At 42.2% G+C, this 15579-nt stretch overlaps 2 protein-coding genes across 3 annotated transcripts; both read right to left on the reverse strand.

The window, feature by feature from the left end:
• Positions 1–612: 612 nt before the first annotated feature.
• On the reverse strand, positions 613–7596 carry LOC134098447 (G-protein coupled receptor family C group 6 member A-like). 2 transcript variants are annotated; one of them, XM_062551497.1, is made up of 8 exons: positions 7397–7596; positions 6973–7264; positions 6559–6876; positions 6166–6306; positions 5719–6033; positions 5264–5479; positions 5043–5160; positions 613–2091 (listed from the first exon to the last, which is right to left on the reverse strand). In XM_062551497.1, exons 1-8 carry the CDS (start codon positions 7585–7587, stop codon positions 863–865), a joined length of 2820 nt encoding a protein of 939 aa, XP_062407481.1. In that variant the 5' UTR covers positions 7588–7596; the 3' UTR covers positions 613–862. The 2 variants fall into 2 exon arrangements, with proteins under 2 accessions (XP_062407481.1, XP_062407480.1); XM_062551496.1 differs by having other exon boundaries at positions 6550–6876.
• A 2578-nt stretch (positions 7597–10174) lies between these two features.
• On the reverse strand, positions 10175–15092 carry LOC134098321 (G-protein coupled receptor family C group 6 member A-like). Its single transcript, XM_062551351.1, has 8 exons — positions 14881–15092; positions 14257–14548; positions 13835–14152; positions 13530–13670; positions 13086–13400; positions 12651–12866; positions 12430–12547; positions 10175–11612 (listed from the first exon to the last, which is right to left on the reverse strand). Exons 1-8 carry the CDS (start codon positions 15057–15059, stop codon positions 10420–10422), a joined length of 2772 nt encoding a protein of 923 aa, XP_062407335.1. The 5' UTR covers positions 15060–15092; the 3' UTR covers positions 10175–10419.
• Positions 15093–15579: the final 487 nt, after the last annotated feature.

Below are 15579 nucleotides of genomic sequence, written 5' to 3' on the forward strand. Positions count from 1 at the left end.
TAATATGTGTGACACATTGTCCTCCACATGGGTTTGAGAGGAAATTTAGTTGCAGTAACAACACTGACCACCGAAAAGAAGTCTATGGAGTTGTGCAGTAGAGAGCACTAATGGCTAATGTAGGCCTACCGTTTTATCGGATTTACTAGAAAAAATTACTGCTCCTGTGACTTACATAAGTCAGTAAAAAGCTACTGATTACTGCATTTTTATATATAGCATTTCAGTGTTTGTCAAGACCTTGCAGTAAAGACACCCTCTTGGACAAATCATTGTCAGAAATTGTGTTACGTAATAATGTTGGGGGCCACAGGAGTAGTAGTTCATTGGGCTTCTGGGTATGTGAGATCAGGGATGAAGGGATTTGTACAAGGACAAACTACACTCTCTCTTTTGAGATTGTGTTCATTGAGACAATGCCAGGGAATCAATTAAACCTTCTATTTTGAGATTCGGTCCATTCAAACAATGCCAGAGTATTAACTAAACCTTCTATTTTGAGACTCTGTCCATCCAAACAATGTCTGCCACAAAGGTTGAAATGAGCTGTTGCAATAATGCTTTAATCCCCCCCCCCCCCCGTCATGCTGAATTTAGCATTTGGGAATAAAAAGCAAAGCAAAACAAACTATTAATCAGTGAGTTCTTTGTGAATGTAATTTAATATTTAACTATTATTATGAAATGAAATTATTTTTCATGCATTATAATTCCAAAATTCAGGACCAACCCATATTTTATCATATGAAACTATTATGACATGATTATCATGAAAATCAAAATAGCTGACAAATATCATCAGACGGTACACAAACAACGTGATTAAAAAATACAAATAAAAAAACATGTACATGTTATAGTCTCACATGGATTGGCTTCTCTGTCTCTGTTGTACTGCCAGGCCTGGTCTCTCTAACACAGTGGGACTGTTAGGCACTTCTATAACAAACACAGAGTCAGTGAGATTCAGGTGTAGGGGGAAGTCCTCTGCTGATGGTGAGCTTGACTGGGAAGAAGTAGAGGTCAGGGAAGTACTGGCTGCCCTAAACCCTGAATCGAAGGACTCCATTGACCTCAATATAGGAAGTTTGAAGCTCACAGAGCGGTGTGATATGGTGTCTGTCTCTGATATGGTATCTGTCTCTGAGTTGTCAATGATAAGAACGTCCGTGGAGGCACGGTTTCTGGTCTGAGAGAATTTGCGCAGGCGTGCCCTCATTTCCTCTGTCATGTGTTCGCCCCGAATAGCTCCGTAGCCCTTTGGGACAAAGAGGCAAAATATGATGCCGTAGTTGGAGGCCAAGATGGCGGAGGCCTGTACGATGGGGCGCGACTCGTTCCTGGTGATGTAGATGGGGATGAAGCAGAGCCACACAAACAGGTGGATGAGCATGCTGAAGATGATGACACCTGTCTCGTTGAAGTCTTGTGGGACCCTCCTCCCTTTGAAGGCCAACAGGAAGCAGATGAGGGCCAACACAGCGACGTAGCCATGCATCACCACGAAACACACTTTGGAGCCCTCACTGCACTGCAGAATATGGTCCATGCTCCGGGGGGATGGGGGGGTCGGGTCCACATGTGGGGTGTCAAAGATCAGCCAGAAGAGGCAGATGAGGCCTTGAACAGAGGTCGCCAGGACCATAATTATCACAGGTTTGTAGAGCTTGTTTAGACGTTCACGCCTAATGGGATCAAAAGCCATGAATGCCAGGAACGTGCGGAAGGCTTTGACCAAGATGCAGGAGACACAGAGGGTGAAGCCCAAGGCGTACATGATCTGCTGGGCCCGGCAGAGGTGGATGCTGGGTTCACCCATAAATAGCACCACACTTCCAAAACTCACCGCTAAACCAACCATCATGAAGCAAGACATGAGATAATTGGCGGACTTGATAACTAAGGTGTGTCGATAAATGGCGAAACAGACAAAGGTTATTATGAGAAGCACGAGTCCAAGGCCCACTCCTACCAGAGCAGCAATGGGTAGTGGTTCAGACCACCGCAGATACTTTTCAGTGCGAGGTTCACATTTGCTCCATCCCCTCATGGACCAAGTGTCATTAGGGCACGCGTGGCATTCATCTTGGTCTGAAAAGGAAAAAAGCTTGAGAGCTTGAGTGAGATATTCAAAGGGATTTCACAATATGCAGATAACTTAAGTTACATCTCAGTTCAGAACATGGAAGACATTGAGGTACAACTATTTTACAAATCTCTCGACTTTCTCTCATTACTCTTCAGGCACAATGTTGCGAGGCCAAATGTCCCATATAGAAATACATGAACAGTGATGAGTTCATATACGATTTCTTTTAGAAATAGTAATAATCCTGTTCCTTTATAGTATTCTATCTAATGACATTGATTAGGGATGAATAAATTGCAACATACTATGCATTGTTTCAGGAAAATAAGACCAAATATTGAAAATGTGTTTGCACTGCATTCATCTAATCTTAACCTTTTGGGTAGTCCAATGTTTGGCCGGACTACCATGGTTTAATGTGATCAAGTAAACAGTATTAAAAGCAAAACAGCTGCACCCTGTAATTTTTAACTGGACCTTCTTTCCTCATCATCATGTGCTGTCTCTTTCTATCGCTCTCTCTGTCTCTGTCTCAGACACAATGAATGCACAGTGTGAAAACATTACAAATGTTATCAGCAAAAAAAAGTTTCTTGTTCAGGAATGGACAACCAGCCGTTTTCTGATCTGAATGGCAAATCAAGAAATATCGACTACTCTCGTGTAAGCCCTGTATACAGTGCAGTGTTTTGCATATTGACTCACTTTCACCAACAATGTTTGTTTAGCCTTCATGCAATTAGTCATACTTTTAGCAGAAGCACTCTGAATTTGGTGAGGGCAAATCGTGCCAGATACACTATATTGCCAAAAGTGTTGGGTCACCTGCCTTGACTCGCATATGAACTTAGTGACATCACATTCTTAATTCATAGGGTTTAATATGACATCCCTCCACCCTTTGCAGCTATAGCAGCTTCAACTCTTCTGGGAAGTCATCCCCCTCCTGTCCCAACATGACTGTGCACCACCAGTGCACAAAGCAAGGTCCATAAAGACATGGATGACAGTTTGGATTAGAATTAGAGCGGAGACTGAGAGCCAGTCTCCTCGTCCAACGTCAGTGTGTGACCTAACGCACTTCTGAAAGAATGGTCAAAAATTAACATAAACACACCCCTAAACCTTGTGGAAAGCCTTCCCAGCAGGGACGTGCACAGGGGGGTTGCTCAGGTTGCTCGGGCAACTGCCCATATGCCCTTCTCGACTCATGTTGCCCTTCCGAGGGCAAACAATAATAATAAATCGTAGGCTACAATGGATGCAGAATTTCACGTGGGCCTAGATTTTTGTAAAATCGCAAAGTAAAAGTAGCCTCATTCACTTCCATTGGGGCACCGAGAGCGAAAGTCAGAAGGAGGGCAAATTCTGTTTACGTATAGGCTACTGTTGCAGCGCTTCACTTGACCGGCAACTGAGTTGCGCCTGCATGACAGTCTATCGCGGCCCTCGACGAAAGATGTTGTCGCGGTTGTCTGGTGAGGCAGACTGCCTCCTCAACGTTGTCGGAAAAGGTTAGTTTGTGATGTATAACAAACGAACAGTAATCATCATGAAGTTGTATGATATTAATTACAATCTCCATAAATCCAGGCTGAGTTTGCTACGTTTAGCCTAATCAGACAGCCTGCAAGCAGACAAGCAGCCCGTAGTTGTCCCATAGCAGGCTAGCCTACTATTTTTTTTGGTATAGGCCTAGGCATAATAGTTCGTTTCTCACATTTCGTTTTAGCAAGAAGAATGAATGATGGAAGTAGCCTAATGCATCATATTCATTATTTCATTCAAAATGGTTGAATGCCTAAATAGGGTATTGAAGTAAAAATGATCACTGAAAAAAATCAGGAGAGGGAGAGACAACTCAAGTAGGCAGCAAAGGGCAGCACATCAATGCAGGGTTGGCTACGAAAAAGCCAACCAGCAGGTGAGACAGAGACTATGCACTGTGATAAAGATGACATAAAGATGACACTGTGTAGGCGAATTGATTAATTAATCAGACTCATATTTTAGCCTAGTAATGACAATTTTTCATAGGCTAAGGCTACGTTACATCTAAGATGAGGAGCAGCCACAAGCCCCCAGACCCTGGAAAATGTGGACCAGAATGAGGCATATAGCAGATAGGCCAAGAGATGAGTTGTGTTTTTTTTGGGGTTTTTTTAGGGGGGGGGGGGGGGGGGGGGGTACCCTTTTTTCAGGTCCGAGCAACTGCCCCTCAAAATTCCTGTGCACGTCCCTGCTTCCCAGAAGAGCTGAAGCTCTTATAGCTGCAAAGGGAGGACAAATTACATATAAAACCCTATGGATTAAGAAGGGGATGTCACTTAAACTCATATGCGAGTCAAAGCAAGTGACCCAATACTTTTGCCAAATGTCGTGTTATAAGAGAATAATAAAAAATACTAAAAAAAACCCCCATATTCTCTTCATTTAAGGTTATTTATCTCACTTAGATTCTAGAATTCAATGATTTTTTGCAGGGCGGCTCACAAGATAAGAGAAAGACGTCATTGCTAAGGTTGACATCAATTCTTGCAGGTTTAATTTGCTGTGACCACAGTTATCACAGAGATGATGAGACACCGATAGGACAGCTTGTGTCTGTGTAAACCTCATAGACGCAAGGCAGCACACAAAAGGCGTTTATCAGATTTTGTGTTGTTTCCTTCAGAGAGGCCAACACCCAAGGCTAACCGTAATTTTGTGCTGTTTCCTTCTGAAATGCCAACACCCAAGGCTGGTCATAAGCAATCCCAGAGAATCAGCAGTGTTTCAGAGGCATGGAGGGGAGGAGTGAAATTAAATTGACTGTTCACCACAAATATTACCAATTTATAGAAAACTGAAATCAAATTACAGACTGTATCTTTAAAGTGCACCTTTTAAAGCATGAATGTACATCTTCATTACAAAAATATGAAAACATAATGAAATATTAAATGAAACCTACCATAGCTGTCAGAGAAGGTCCCTTCAACACAAGGAATGCAGCTGTAGCAGCAGGAAATATTCCACACCTTCTTAAATGTGCCATTAGGACATGACGGTGAGCACTGAGATTCAGGTTCCTGTTGGGTTGGAGGTGATGCACATTATAATAGCACAACTGCAGTAACAACAAACAACATGCACAAGAGACAGCTTCCTTGGTGGAATTGTGTTTGTACTTACTGTGTTGTTGAGGGTCGAAGTCCACATGATATTTTTCTCTGTGATGTCAACTTTTCCCTGTGGTAAAGTGAATCTCCCGATTGCTTTAGCCTGTCTAGTCTCACCATCTGGTACCAACATGAGGACATCATAGCCATCTTGAAAGTCACCATTTTTGTCAAAGAACTTTGTCTCACCATCAAGGGTAAAATTCACATTGTGGAGCTTCTCGATAAGCTGGAAAAGAAGGGAATAGGTCAAAGAGGTCAGAGTCTGCATGTTGTTCTCTCTCTCTCTCTCTCTCTCTCTCATGCACATACATACATACTGTAAGTAGCTGTGCATCACACCACCTGCATGGTGTGTATAGTACAGAGATCATACATTCTACTAAATAGAAAATTGTATGACTATTCATTTTATTATATGAAAGTATTTATGTTATTATACATTATTTTATCTGGCAGTATATTAACCTTGTATGGAGGGAAATCAGTTTCTCCTGGACAGAAGGTGTCATTGCATCCAAGTAGTTCTCTCAGAGCATGAGCTATGCTCCAAACAGCCACCCTCTCACCATAGACCACTGGGAGGTCGACGTTCTTCACTAGATGATCAGCACTTGGCTTACTGCAATCGTCTAAGGAATCAGGGCCGCAGCCTGAATACAGCTGCTTGTACTCTTTAATTAAATCATTTTTCACGCCTGGACGGACTGTCAGCTTCTGTAAGTAGTCTGTAAACCCATCAATGGTTCCAGTGACGAAATTTAACCCCAGAATATCTCCAACCTTTAAAAGGAAATATACAAGCATTTCTCAATCTGATTTTTTTTTTCATACAAATTTGCTCAAAGAGAGAGCTGAGTTTGTGATATACTCTGGTGTTCATTAGAACAACATAACTGCCAACAATCCGCCCACCTTGTTTATGTCTTGCATGGTTGTCACGACTCCAGATCTGGACCAAGCGTCACTGGCGATCCAAACCCGAGAGGTGTTGGTGCGGATCATCTCCTCAAACAGCATCTTAACAAGCTCTGGCCGAAGGATCACCATCACCACCTACCCAAAATATGCACTTCCAATAACTTACAGTACTTCACACAAGGCATTTCTATAATATACTAAAAAGCTATTAAAAAGTCAAAATAAAGCTATCAAATAATAATAAATTAGCAAAACAGGAAATTAAGCCAGTTATTTTTTTAAATGCACTGGTCCACTCAATTTCATTTTCACACAGAACATCATCACTCTGACATCGATCCATGACTGTACTTTGTCCTAATCGGTATAAGCCCCTACCATTGTTACCTGTGCCTCAGGTGAGTTCCGTATCCGCCTCGCCACCTCCTTGATGCGCTGCTCACTCTGCTCGTGATCCAGGTAGTGTGGAATGACCTCCTCATAAGCCATACACACCCCAGCCTCCTCAGCGTTCTTCAGGAAACTCTGGTGGACTCCCCTGCCGTAGTCATCATCCATGGAGACCAGGCCGACCCAGTTCCAACCGAAGTGACTTATGAGCTGTGCCAAGGCTTCAGTCTGGTACACGTCACTGGGGATCACTCGAAAGAAGCTTGGGAACTGCAGCAAATCGCTCAGCACAACTGCAGAGGCTGTTGTGCTGATCTGAATTAACAGATAAAACACAACAAACTGGGTATTCATACATGATCAACACATGTACAGAACAAGTAGATATGTAGATTCATGTTTTTTTCTCACTTGAGGGAAGAGATAAACGCTGAGAAGCTTGGCCACAGGGATGGTCAACAGAGAGTATCGCGCCCCAAGGATAGCCTTGACCTTTGGACGGAACTCAGAGTAGTCATCCATGACAGGCAAAGAGCCATTTGCTGACAGCAAGTGTTCCACACAGTGGAGAGCTTTGGTGGCATCTGCACATGGGTCACACACGGTATATCCAAGCCGAACACCAGGAAGGAAGCCTGAGTCATTGATGCTGTCAATGGTGTAGATGGCAGCCAGCATTCGGACGAAGGGGAGAAGGTCAAAACTATCAAGAGAAAGATCAAAGGTCAAAGATTACATCAAAATGGGCAGGTGAAAAGCTTCAACAAACATCTAAGAAAGGGATTCTTTAAATATGTCTTCCAGGGGAGCCCCCGTGGCTCTATAGCCTACTCACTTGCTGCAGGTGAACTCCTCTGGCCGAACGCGGTCCTGGAGATTGTCGACTGTGGCGTGAGCCGAGGTGAGCATCCCTATGATAACATCTCCATCTGCGTGGACAAGATACGGGAGACTCTTCTCATCTGCCTGGACAAGTGCTGCCCATAGCACCAAGCTGAGGAGACAGAACCACATAGTGCGCTGCATGCAATGAGCTGGGAGACTGAGAAGCTTAGAAGGTGACACTTCTTTCTGGTTTGCTTTATAGGCAAGAAGGAGGAAAAGTCCTGTTTATGAGAATGGGTGGTGTCCTCACAGATAGGATCACATCGCAAGCAGGATAACTACGTACACTCTTTATTATGGTAGTATCCTCCTTAATGTTGTTGCATAATACCTATGCAAAGTGGCATGACGGTCAAACAATAGCTTCAAATCAAGAAAATTCCCCAAATATTTTGTTCTATTGTTGTTGCTGCTTAACTTCTGGGAAATGCTGTCATTCATCTGATGTGTTATGACAGTTTTGCATCCAGTTTTCTGAATCACTGATCACTATCCACTATATCAGAACAAAAGCACTGCACACATGTGTGTTTGCCATCTTACTATGAAGTAGTTTTTTTTTTTTTTGTAATTTAAATTTTTATTTGCAATTGAGACACATAATAACAACATCAGCTCATATGGCACAATTCTCAGAGATCATGTACAGTAGGGTCAGGCACTGAGGTAACAGCCCAGTCAAGCACAAGTCATCCTGGCCACAAGGAGTGTGAAAATTAAAAAAACTAAAAATGCATAGGTCAAGCAGATTAAGAAAAAAAAAACCCATCAGCTTTAGTTAGACAAAGCATTCAAACAAAACATCAGTACATCAAATAAATTACATGAAAGTCCAGCCACATTCTCACAATCGGGCCTCTAATTAGAAGTCAGGTGGACCAAAAAGTAATACCAAATCCCCAGTGTCCCAGGCTCTTTGCCCCTTATCCTGGCCAGCATAACCTCATATGATGCTGTCTCACTCGTGAGGAGTTTCCACTCCTGCATTGTAGGGTTTATCGGCAATTTCTAGTGTCTTAATACAATTCTGGCAGCAGAGGCTATCCCAACCATCAGAACTAAATATGCGCTTTTTGTCAGGGTTGGAGATTCCGTTCTATCTCCCAAGAGGCATAGTCTTGGAGATATCGGCAAGGTTACTCCCGCCCACATCCCCAAGAAGTCCAGTATATTATGCCAGAATGGCTTTACCAGAGCATTCCCATAAGAGGTGCAAAAGGGTGCCCATCTCAGATTTGCATTTCCAACATGTATTGGTACTTATTAGATCTACGGTATTTTGAAAAGCCAATTTGGTGTCCAGTAGTACCGGTGCAAGATTTTATACTGAATAAATTCCCCCCTAGCTTCCTTAATATATTTACCATTATCAGCCATAATCTGTGTCCATGTATCCATATCAATTGTACAATCAAGGTCTCTCTGACAGATAATTCTCAAATTGTCACATATGCTGCTAGTTAAATATATAGAGTTTTTGTAAAATGTTGAAGCCTTATGGTTAAATGGGTTGTCAAGATAGTCGACAATTGGGTTATCTGCTTTACCTGACTGAAACTTTTTCATCACACAATGTCTGATTTGTAGATCCAAAAGTCTCCTCTTTCTTCCAATTTGTACTTATGGACTAATTCCATGAATGACATAAACACACCATCTTTATGAAGGTCACTAATTGTATTTATTTCATTATAGCCACCGTATCCAAAACATTTTCTTTTTCTGTATTTGTACTTCTGGATCGAACCAAAGTGAGGCATAAGGCTGTTTGTACTGTGAGAGTTTGTGCATTTTATGAACCTTTGCCCAGACTTCACAAGAATGTTGAAGAATTGGATTGCTCTCCTTCCCTTTCTCCTTCCAATGTTAGGATAAAACATTTGTAGGATGAAATGGTTGAAGTCGTTCCTGACTATCTTTCTAGTGTTTTTTCATACAGATTAGTTTAATCAGTGGCAGTGTCAGTGATATTCTCCTGAGCTACAACAGTCATCATCATGGTTTAAAGAGACCCTATGCAACTTTTTCATAGTCATAAAATCGCTTAGAAATCGTTGTTTTGCTTGACTGACCAGTTTTATCGAAAACTATTACACTATTACGAAATCGCTATTACAACCTTGCAACTTTCTGATAAACGATCGTCTGCTGTTTACATCTGGAAGTCAGAGACGCGAAAGGAACACGAAGAACCACGCTTGCAATGTATATATTTATATATAGCCTATATATGTATAAATATACACGCTAAAGCTGTCGGGGAAGCTCTGCAGAGAAATATGCAAGCATACAACGAGCGAAAACGAAAAACGAAACCGAAACCAGAGATGAAATCGCCAATCCTGCATTATTCCTCTTTAAATGGTTAATTAATCAATCACTCCGAAAATAAATGGACGACTGGGACCATGTATGATAAGCATTTTATTTTAGCATTGTGTAATGGTTAGCAAACTCATCTTCTATTCAGAAGATACTGATTTATGTTTAGTAGGATGCAAAACCTACATCTAGTCATCATTGTCAGGAATGGCATTAATAATGTTGGGCCTGTGTATGTGGAACAGGGATGAAAGGATTATTTTGTTGGATCGATTAGGATGTACGAGGATATACTTCTATTTTGATATTATTTCCAATAATCTGTTGCAATAATATTTCCCCTCCTCCACCTTCATTAGTCATGATGTTGAATTTAGCGTTAGGGAATAAAAACTTGAATACAAAGTATTAATCAGTGAGTTTATTGCAAAAGTACATATTTTATTACAACACCTGGTTAAATGTAAAATCCAAATACCATGTTTTTGAAAAATGCACACAAATTTAGCAATAAGTTTACTACATGTATTATCAATTCCAAAGGTTAGAAGAAACACATATTTTATCAAATTAAACTGACAATGACATGATTATCATGAAAAACAATGCTGACAAATATCATCAGACAGTATACAAAACAACATCCCACGCTCACATGGATTGGCTTCTCTGTCTCTGCTGTACTGCCATGCCTGGACCCTCAGGTACTATAACAAACACAGAGTCAGCACGACTTAGGCTCAGGGAAGGGTCATCTGCTGATCGCAATGTCGACTGGGAAGACGTAGAAGACAGGGAGGTACTGGCCGGCCTAAACCCTGAATCTAAGGACTCCAATGACCTCAATATCGGAAATGTGAAGCGCACAGAGCGGTGTGATTCGGCGTCTGTCTCTGAGCCTTCAGTGACAAGATCAGCATCCATGGAGGCGTGGTTTCTGGTCTGAGTGAAGTTGAGCAGGCGTTCCCTCATTCGCTCTGTTGTGTGTTTGCCCCAAATAGCTCGGTAGCACTTGGGTATGAAGAGACAGAATATGATGCCATAGTTAGAAACCAAGATGGCAGAGGCCTGAACGATGGGGCGCGACTCGTTCTTGGTGATGTAGATGGGGATGAAGCAGAGCCACACAAACAGGTGGATGAGCATGCTGAAGATGATGACACCTGTCTCGTTGAAGTCTTGTGGGACCCTCCTCCCTTTGAAGGCCAACAGGAAGCAGATGAGGGCCAACAGAGCGACGTAGCCATGCATCACCACGAAACACACTTTGGAGCCCTCACTGCACTGCAGAATATGGTCCATGCTCTGGGGGGATGGGGGGGTCGGGTCCACATGTGGGGTATCAAAGATCAACCAGAAGAGGCAGATGAGGCCTTGAACAAAGGTTGCCAGGGCCATAACAATCAGGGGTTTGTAGAGACTTCTCAGGCGATCACGTCTAATGGGATCAAAAGCCATGAATGCCAGGAATGTGCGGAAGGCTTTGACCAAGATGCAGGAGACACAGAGAGTGAAGCCCAAAGCGTACATAATCTGCTGGGCCCGGCAGAGGTGGATGCTGGGTTCACCCATAAATAGCACCACACTTCCAAAACTCACAGCTAAACCAACCATCATGAAGCAAGACATGGGATAATTGGCGGACTTGATAATTAAGGTGTGCCGATGGATGGTGAAACATATAAAGGCTGTTATGAGAAGAAGGAGCCCAAGGCCCACTCCCACCAGAGTAGCAATGGGTAGTGGTTCAGACCACCGCAGATACTTTTCAGTGCGAGGTTCACACTTGCTCCATCCCCTCATGGACCAAGTGTCATTAGGGCACGCGTGGCATTCATCTTGGTCTAAAAAGAAAAACACGCATCCAGAGCTTGAGTGAGATATTCAAAGGGATTTCACAAAATACAGATAACTTACATCTCAGTTCAGGACATGGGAGAAGTGGAGGTACAGCTATGTTTTGCCATTACTCTCCATTTACAATGCATGTGCTGTGTATGCCACTACATTTCCCAATTTTACTGTATTGAAATCTTACACTCAGGTAATTGCTTGTTAACTCGCTAATTAGTTTACTCTAAAACGGAGTTGGACCATGTCATAAACTATCCCAGCCAATCAACACAGTGTTTCAGAGGCATGGAAGGGAGGTGTGCAATTGTACAAAACTGAAATCAAATCGCAGACATCATCTTTAAAGGTACACTATGCAAGATTTTCACCTTTACAAAACCAATCTGATGGTAAACAAACTTGTAATAGGTGATTCATTAATCTAGCATAGCTAGACAGAATAAACGTAACGAGTCCCTACCGAGAAAACCATCCATTAAACTTGTAAGAGTGGCATCCTGCCAAATCTTCCGAGAATCATTGAACATTATTTTGTCACTAGCCCTTTAGCGATAGTTTTTACCTGTTGTTAATCCTTCACTTCAACAACAAAAGCATTTGTATTGTGTACATTAGGGATAAGTTGTGAGAAGTTTGCTACAAATGCAGAGTAACATATAAATACTCAGTGGCCATAAATATCTAAACCTGCATAGTGTTGCTTTAAAGCACACCTTTTAAAGCATGAATATCTGTTTATTACATTAAAAAGTAGAAAAAGTTATTGTCATCTCAGCCCATCTCAGTTACTGTCATCTCAAAACCTACCATAGCTGTCAGAGAAGGTCCCTTCAACACAGGAGATGCAGCTGTAGCAGCAGGAAATATTCGACCCCTTCTTGAATGTGCCATTAGGACATGATGGTGAGCACTGAGATTCAGGTTCCTGTTGGGTTGGAATTGATGCATATTTTTATAGTAAAACTGTAGTAACAACAAACAACATGCACAAGAGACAGCTTACTTGGTTGAATTGTGTTTGTACTTACTGTGTTGTTGAGGGTCGAAGTCCACATGATATTTTTCTCTGTGATGTCAACTTTTCCCTGTGGTAAAGTGAATCTCCCGATAACTTTAACCTGTCTAATCTGACCATCTGGCACCAACATGAGGACATCATAGCCATCTTCAAAGTCACCATTTTTGTCGAAGAATCTTCTCTCACCATCAAGGGTAAAATTCACATTGTGGAGCTTCTCAATAAGCTGAAAAAGAAGGGAATAGGTCAAATAATACAGTCTCTGTGTCTCTTTCTCTCTACCTCAGTCAGTCTGTCTGTATTCCATGCACACACGTAAGTAGTTGAGCATCACACCACTGTATGGTGTGTATTCACTAGTATAGAGATTATACATTCTACAAAATAGAACTTGGTATTTTGTATTAGTATGTATTATTTGACAGTATCCTTAATACCATATTACCTTATAAGGAGGGAAATCAGTTTCTCCTGGACAGAAGGTGTCATTGCATCCAAGTAGTTCTCTCAGAGCATGAGCTATGCTCCAAACAGCCATCCTCTCACTATAGACCACTGGGAGGTCGACGTTCTTCACTAGATGATCAGCACTTGGTTTACTGCAATCGTCTAAGGAATCAGGACTGCAGTCTGAATACAGCTGCTTGTACTCTTTAATTAAATCATTTTTCACGCCTGGACGGACTGTCAGCTTCTGTAAGTAGTCTGTAAACCCATCAATGTTTCCAGTGACGAAATTTAACCCCAGAATATCTCCAACCTTTAAAAGGAAATATACAAACATTTTTTTGTAATACAAATTTGCTCAAAGAGAGAGCTGAGTTTGTCATATACTCTGGTTATTAACAGTGTTCATTAGAACATCGTATACTGCCAACACTCCGCTCACCTTGTTTATGTCTTGCATGGTTGTCACGACTCCAGATCTGGACCAAGCGTCACTGGCGATCCAAACCCGAGAGGTGTTGGTGCGGATCATCTCCTCAAACAGCATCTTCACAATCTCTGGCCGAAGGGTCACCATCACCACCTAGCGACAAGTGTACATTTTAACAACTTAATAAAATAAAACTAAAAACAACAAAATAAAATAAAGGCAATCTTTTAAAAAATAAAGAAAACTGCACTGGTCACTCCTACATCAATCCATCATTGTACTTTGTACTTATCAGTATAAGCCCCACCCGTCGTTACCTGTGCCTCAGGTGAGTTCCGTATCCGTCTCGCCACCTCCTTGATGCGCTGCTCACTCTGCTCGTGATCCAGGTAGTGTGGAATGACCTCCTCATAGGCCATACATACACCAGCCTTCTCCGCACTCTTCAGGAAACTCTGATGGACTCCCCTGCCGTAGTCATCATCCATGGAGACCAGGCCGACCCAGTTCCAACCAAAGTGACTTATGAGCTGTGCCATGGCCTCTGTCTGGTGCACATCGCTGGGGATCACTCGAAAGAAGCTTGAGAACTGCAGCAGGTTGCTCAGCACAACCGCAGAGGACGTTGTGCTGATCTGAAGGGCATCAAAAGACAAAACAAAACAAACTTGTATTCATACATAATCAACATACTGTACGTCCAGCACAAGTAGATATGTAGATTCATGCTTTTACTCACTTGAGGGAAGAGATAAACGCTGAGAAGCTTGGCGACAGGGATGGTCAACAGAGAGTATCGCGCCCCAAGGATAGCCTTGACTTTTGGACGGAACTCAGAGTAGTCATCCATGACAGGCAAAGAGCCATTTGCTGACAGCAAGTGTTCCACACAGTGGAGAGCTTTGGTGGCATCTGCACATGGGTCACACACGGTATATCCAAGCCGAACACCAGGAAGGAAGCCTGAGTCATTGATGCTGTCAATGGTGTAGATGGCAGCCAGCATTCGGACGAAGGGAAGAAGGTCAAAACTGTCAGGAAAAAGAGCAGTTCAAAGACTAGATTAGTTTTAATTCTGCCTTGCTTGGAACCCCATAATCTGTTAATCTGTTTTGATCTGTTGAATATTTTTCACAGCATAGTGAAACAACAGGGAAGACAACACATGCAACAGCAGAATAAAACGATACAAACGATACAATGTTATATAAATGTTGCATAGACATAGACAAATAGTTGTTAAGTCACATCTTCAACGGACATTAGCAATGTAATAATAATAATAATAATAATATAAAATCACATAACAAAATAAATATTTCTGCCACTCATGGAACACTTCCTTGAGTGGCTCTATACTCACTTGCTGCAGGTGAACTCCTCTGGCCGAACGCGGTCCTGGAGATTGTCGACTGTGGAGTGAGCCGAGGTGAGCATCCCTATGATAACATCTCCATCTGCGTGGACAAGACACTGTGGGCTGTTCTCATCTGCCTGGACAAGCGCTGCCCATAGCACCCAGCTGAGGAGACGGAACCACATACTGTAGTGCACGGCATGCGATGGGCTGGGAGACTGAGAAACTGAGAAGGTAACACTTCTTTCTGTTCACGTTTCCTATATAGGCAACAGGGAGGAGGAGGATCGCTTATGATAATGACTGTGGGTGGTGTCCTTTACAAGTAGCAGACTACTACCTCGGGGAATGTACACCTGTTGAATGAAAAAAAAACACACATTCCACAGATGATAACAAACGTGTTTCTAAACACATGTAGAGCTTTTAGGTAGATGTGATGATTGGAAATAATAAGGAAATGTTTAGTGTTATTATAAAGTTGTTGATAGTGACAAATTCACTGTATGAACTGTATGGAAATACAGATCAAATTTGTATTTCGTTCCAAAGCAAAAAAAAAAAAAGTAAGTACAGTAGGCATGCACATGTTCTACATGGTCTTAAAAAGCACTGGGGAAATTCCATTGGGGAAAGTTCAATGTAGTATGCTGTGTGACAAAAGATGTCTGACACGTGAGAGTTTAATTACACCAATCTGAGTAA

This window comes from Sardina pilchardus, chromosome 12 (assembly GCF_963854185.1).
Source record: "Sardina pilchardus chromosome 12, fSarPil1.1, whole genome shotgun sequence".
Taxonomy (NCBI): domain Eukaryota; kingdom Metazoa; phylum Chordata; class Actinopteri; order Clupeiformes; family Clupeidae; genus Sardina; species Sardina pilchardus.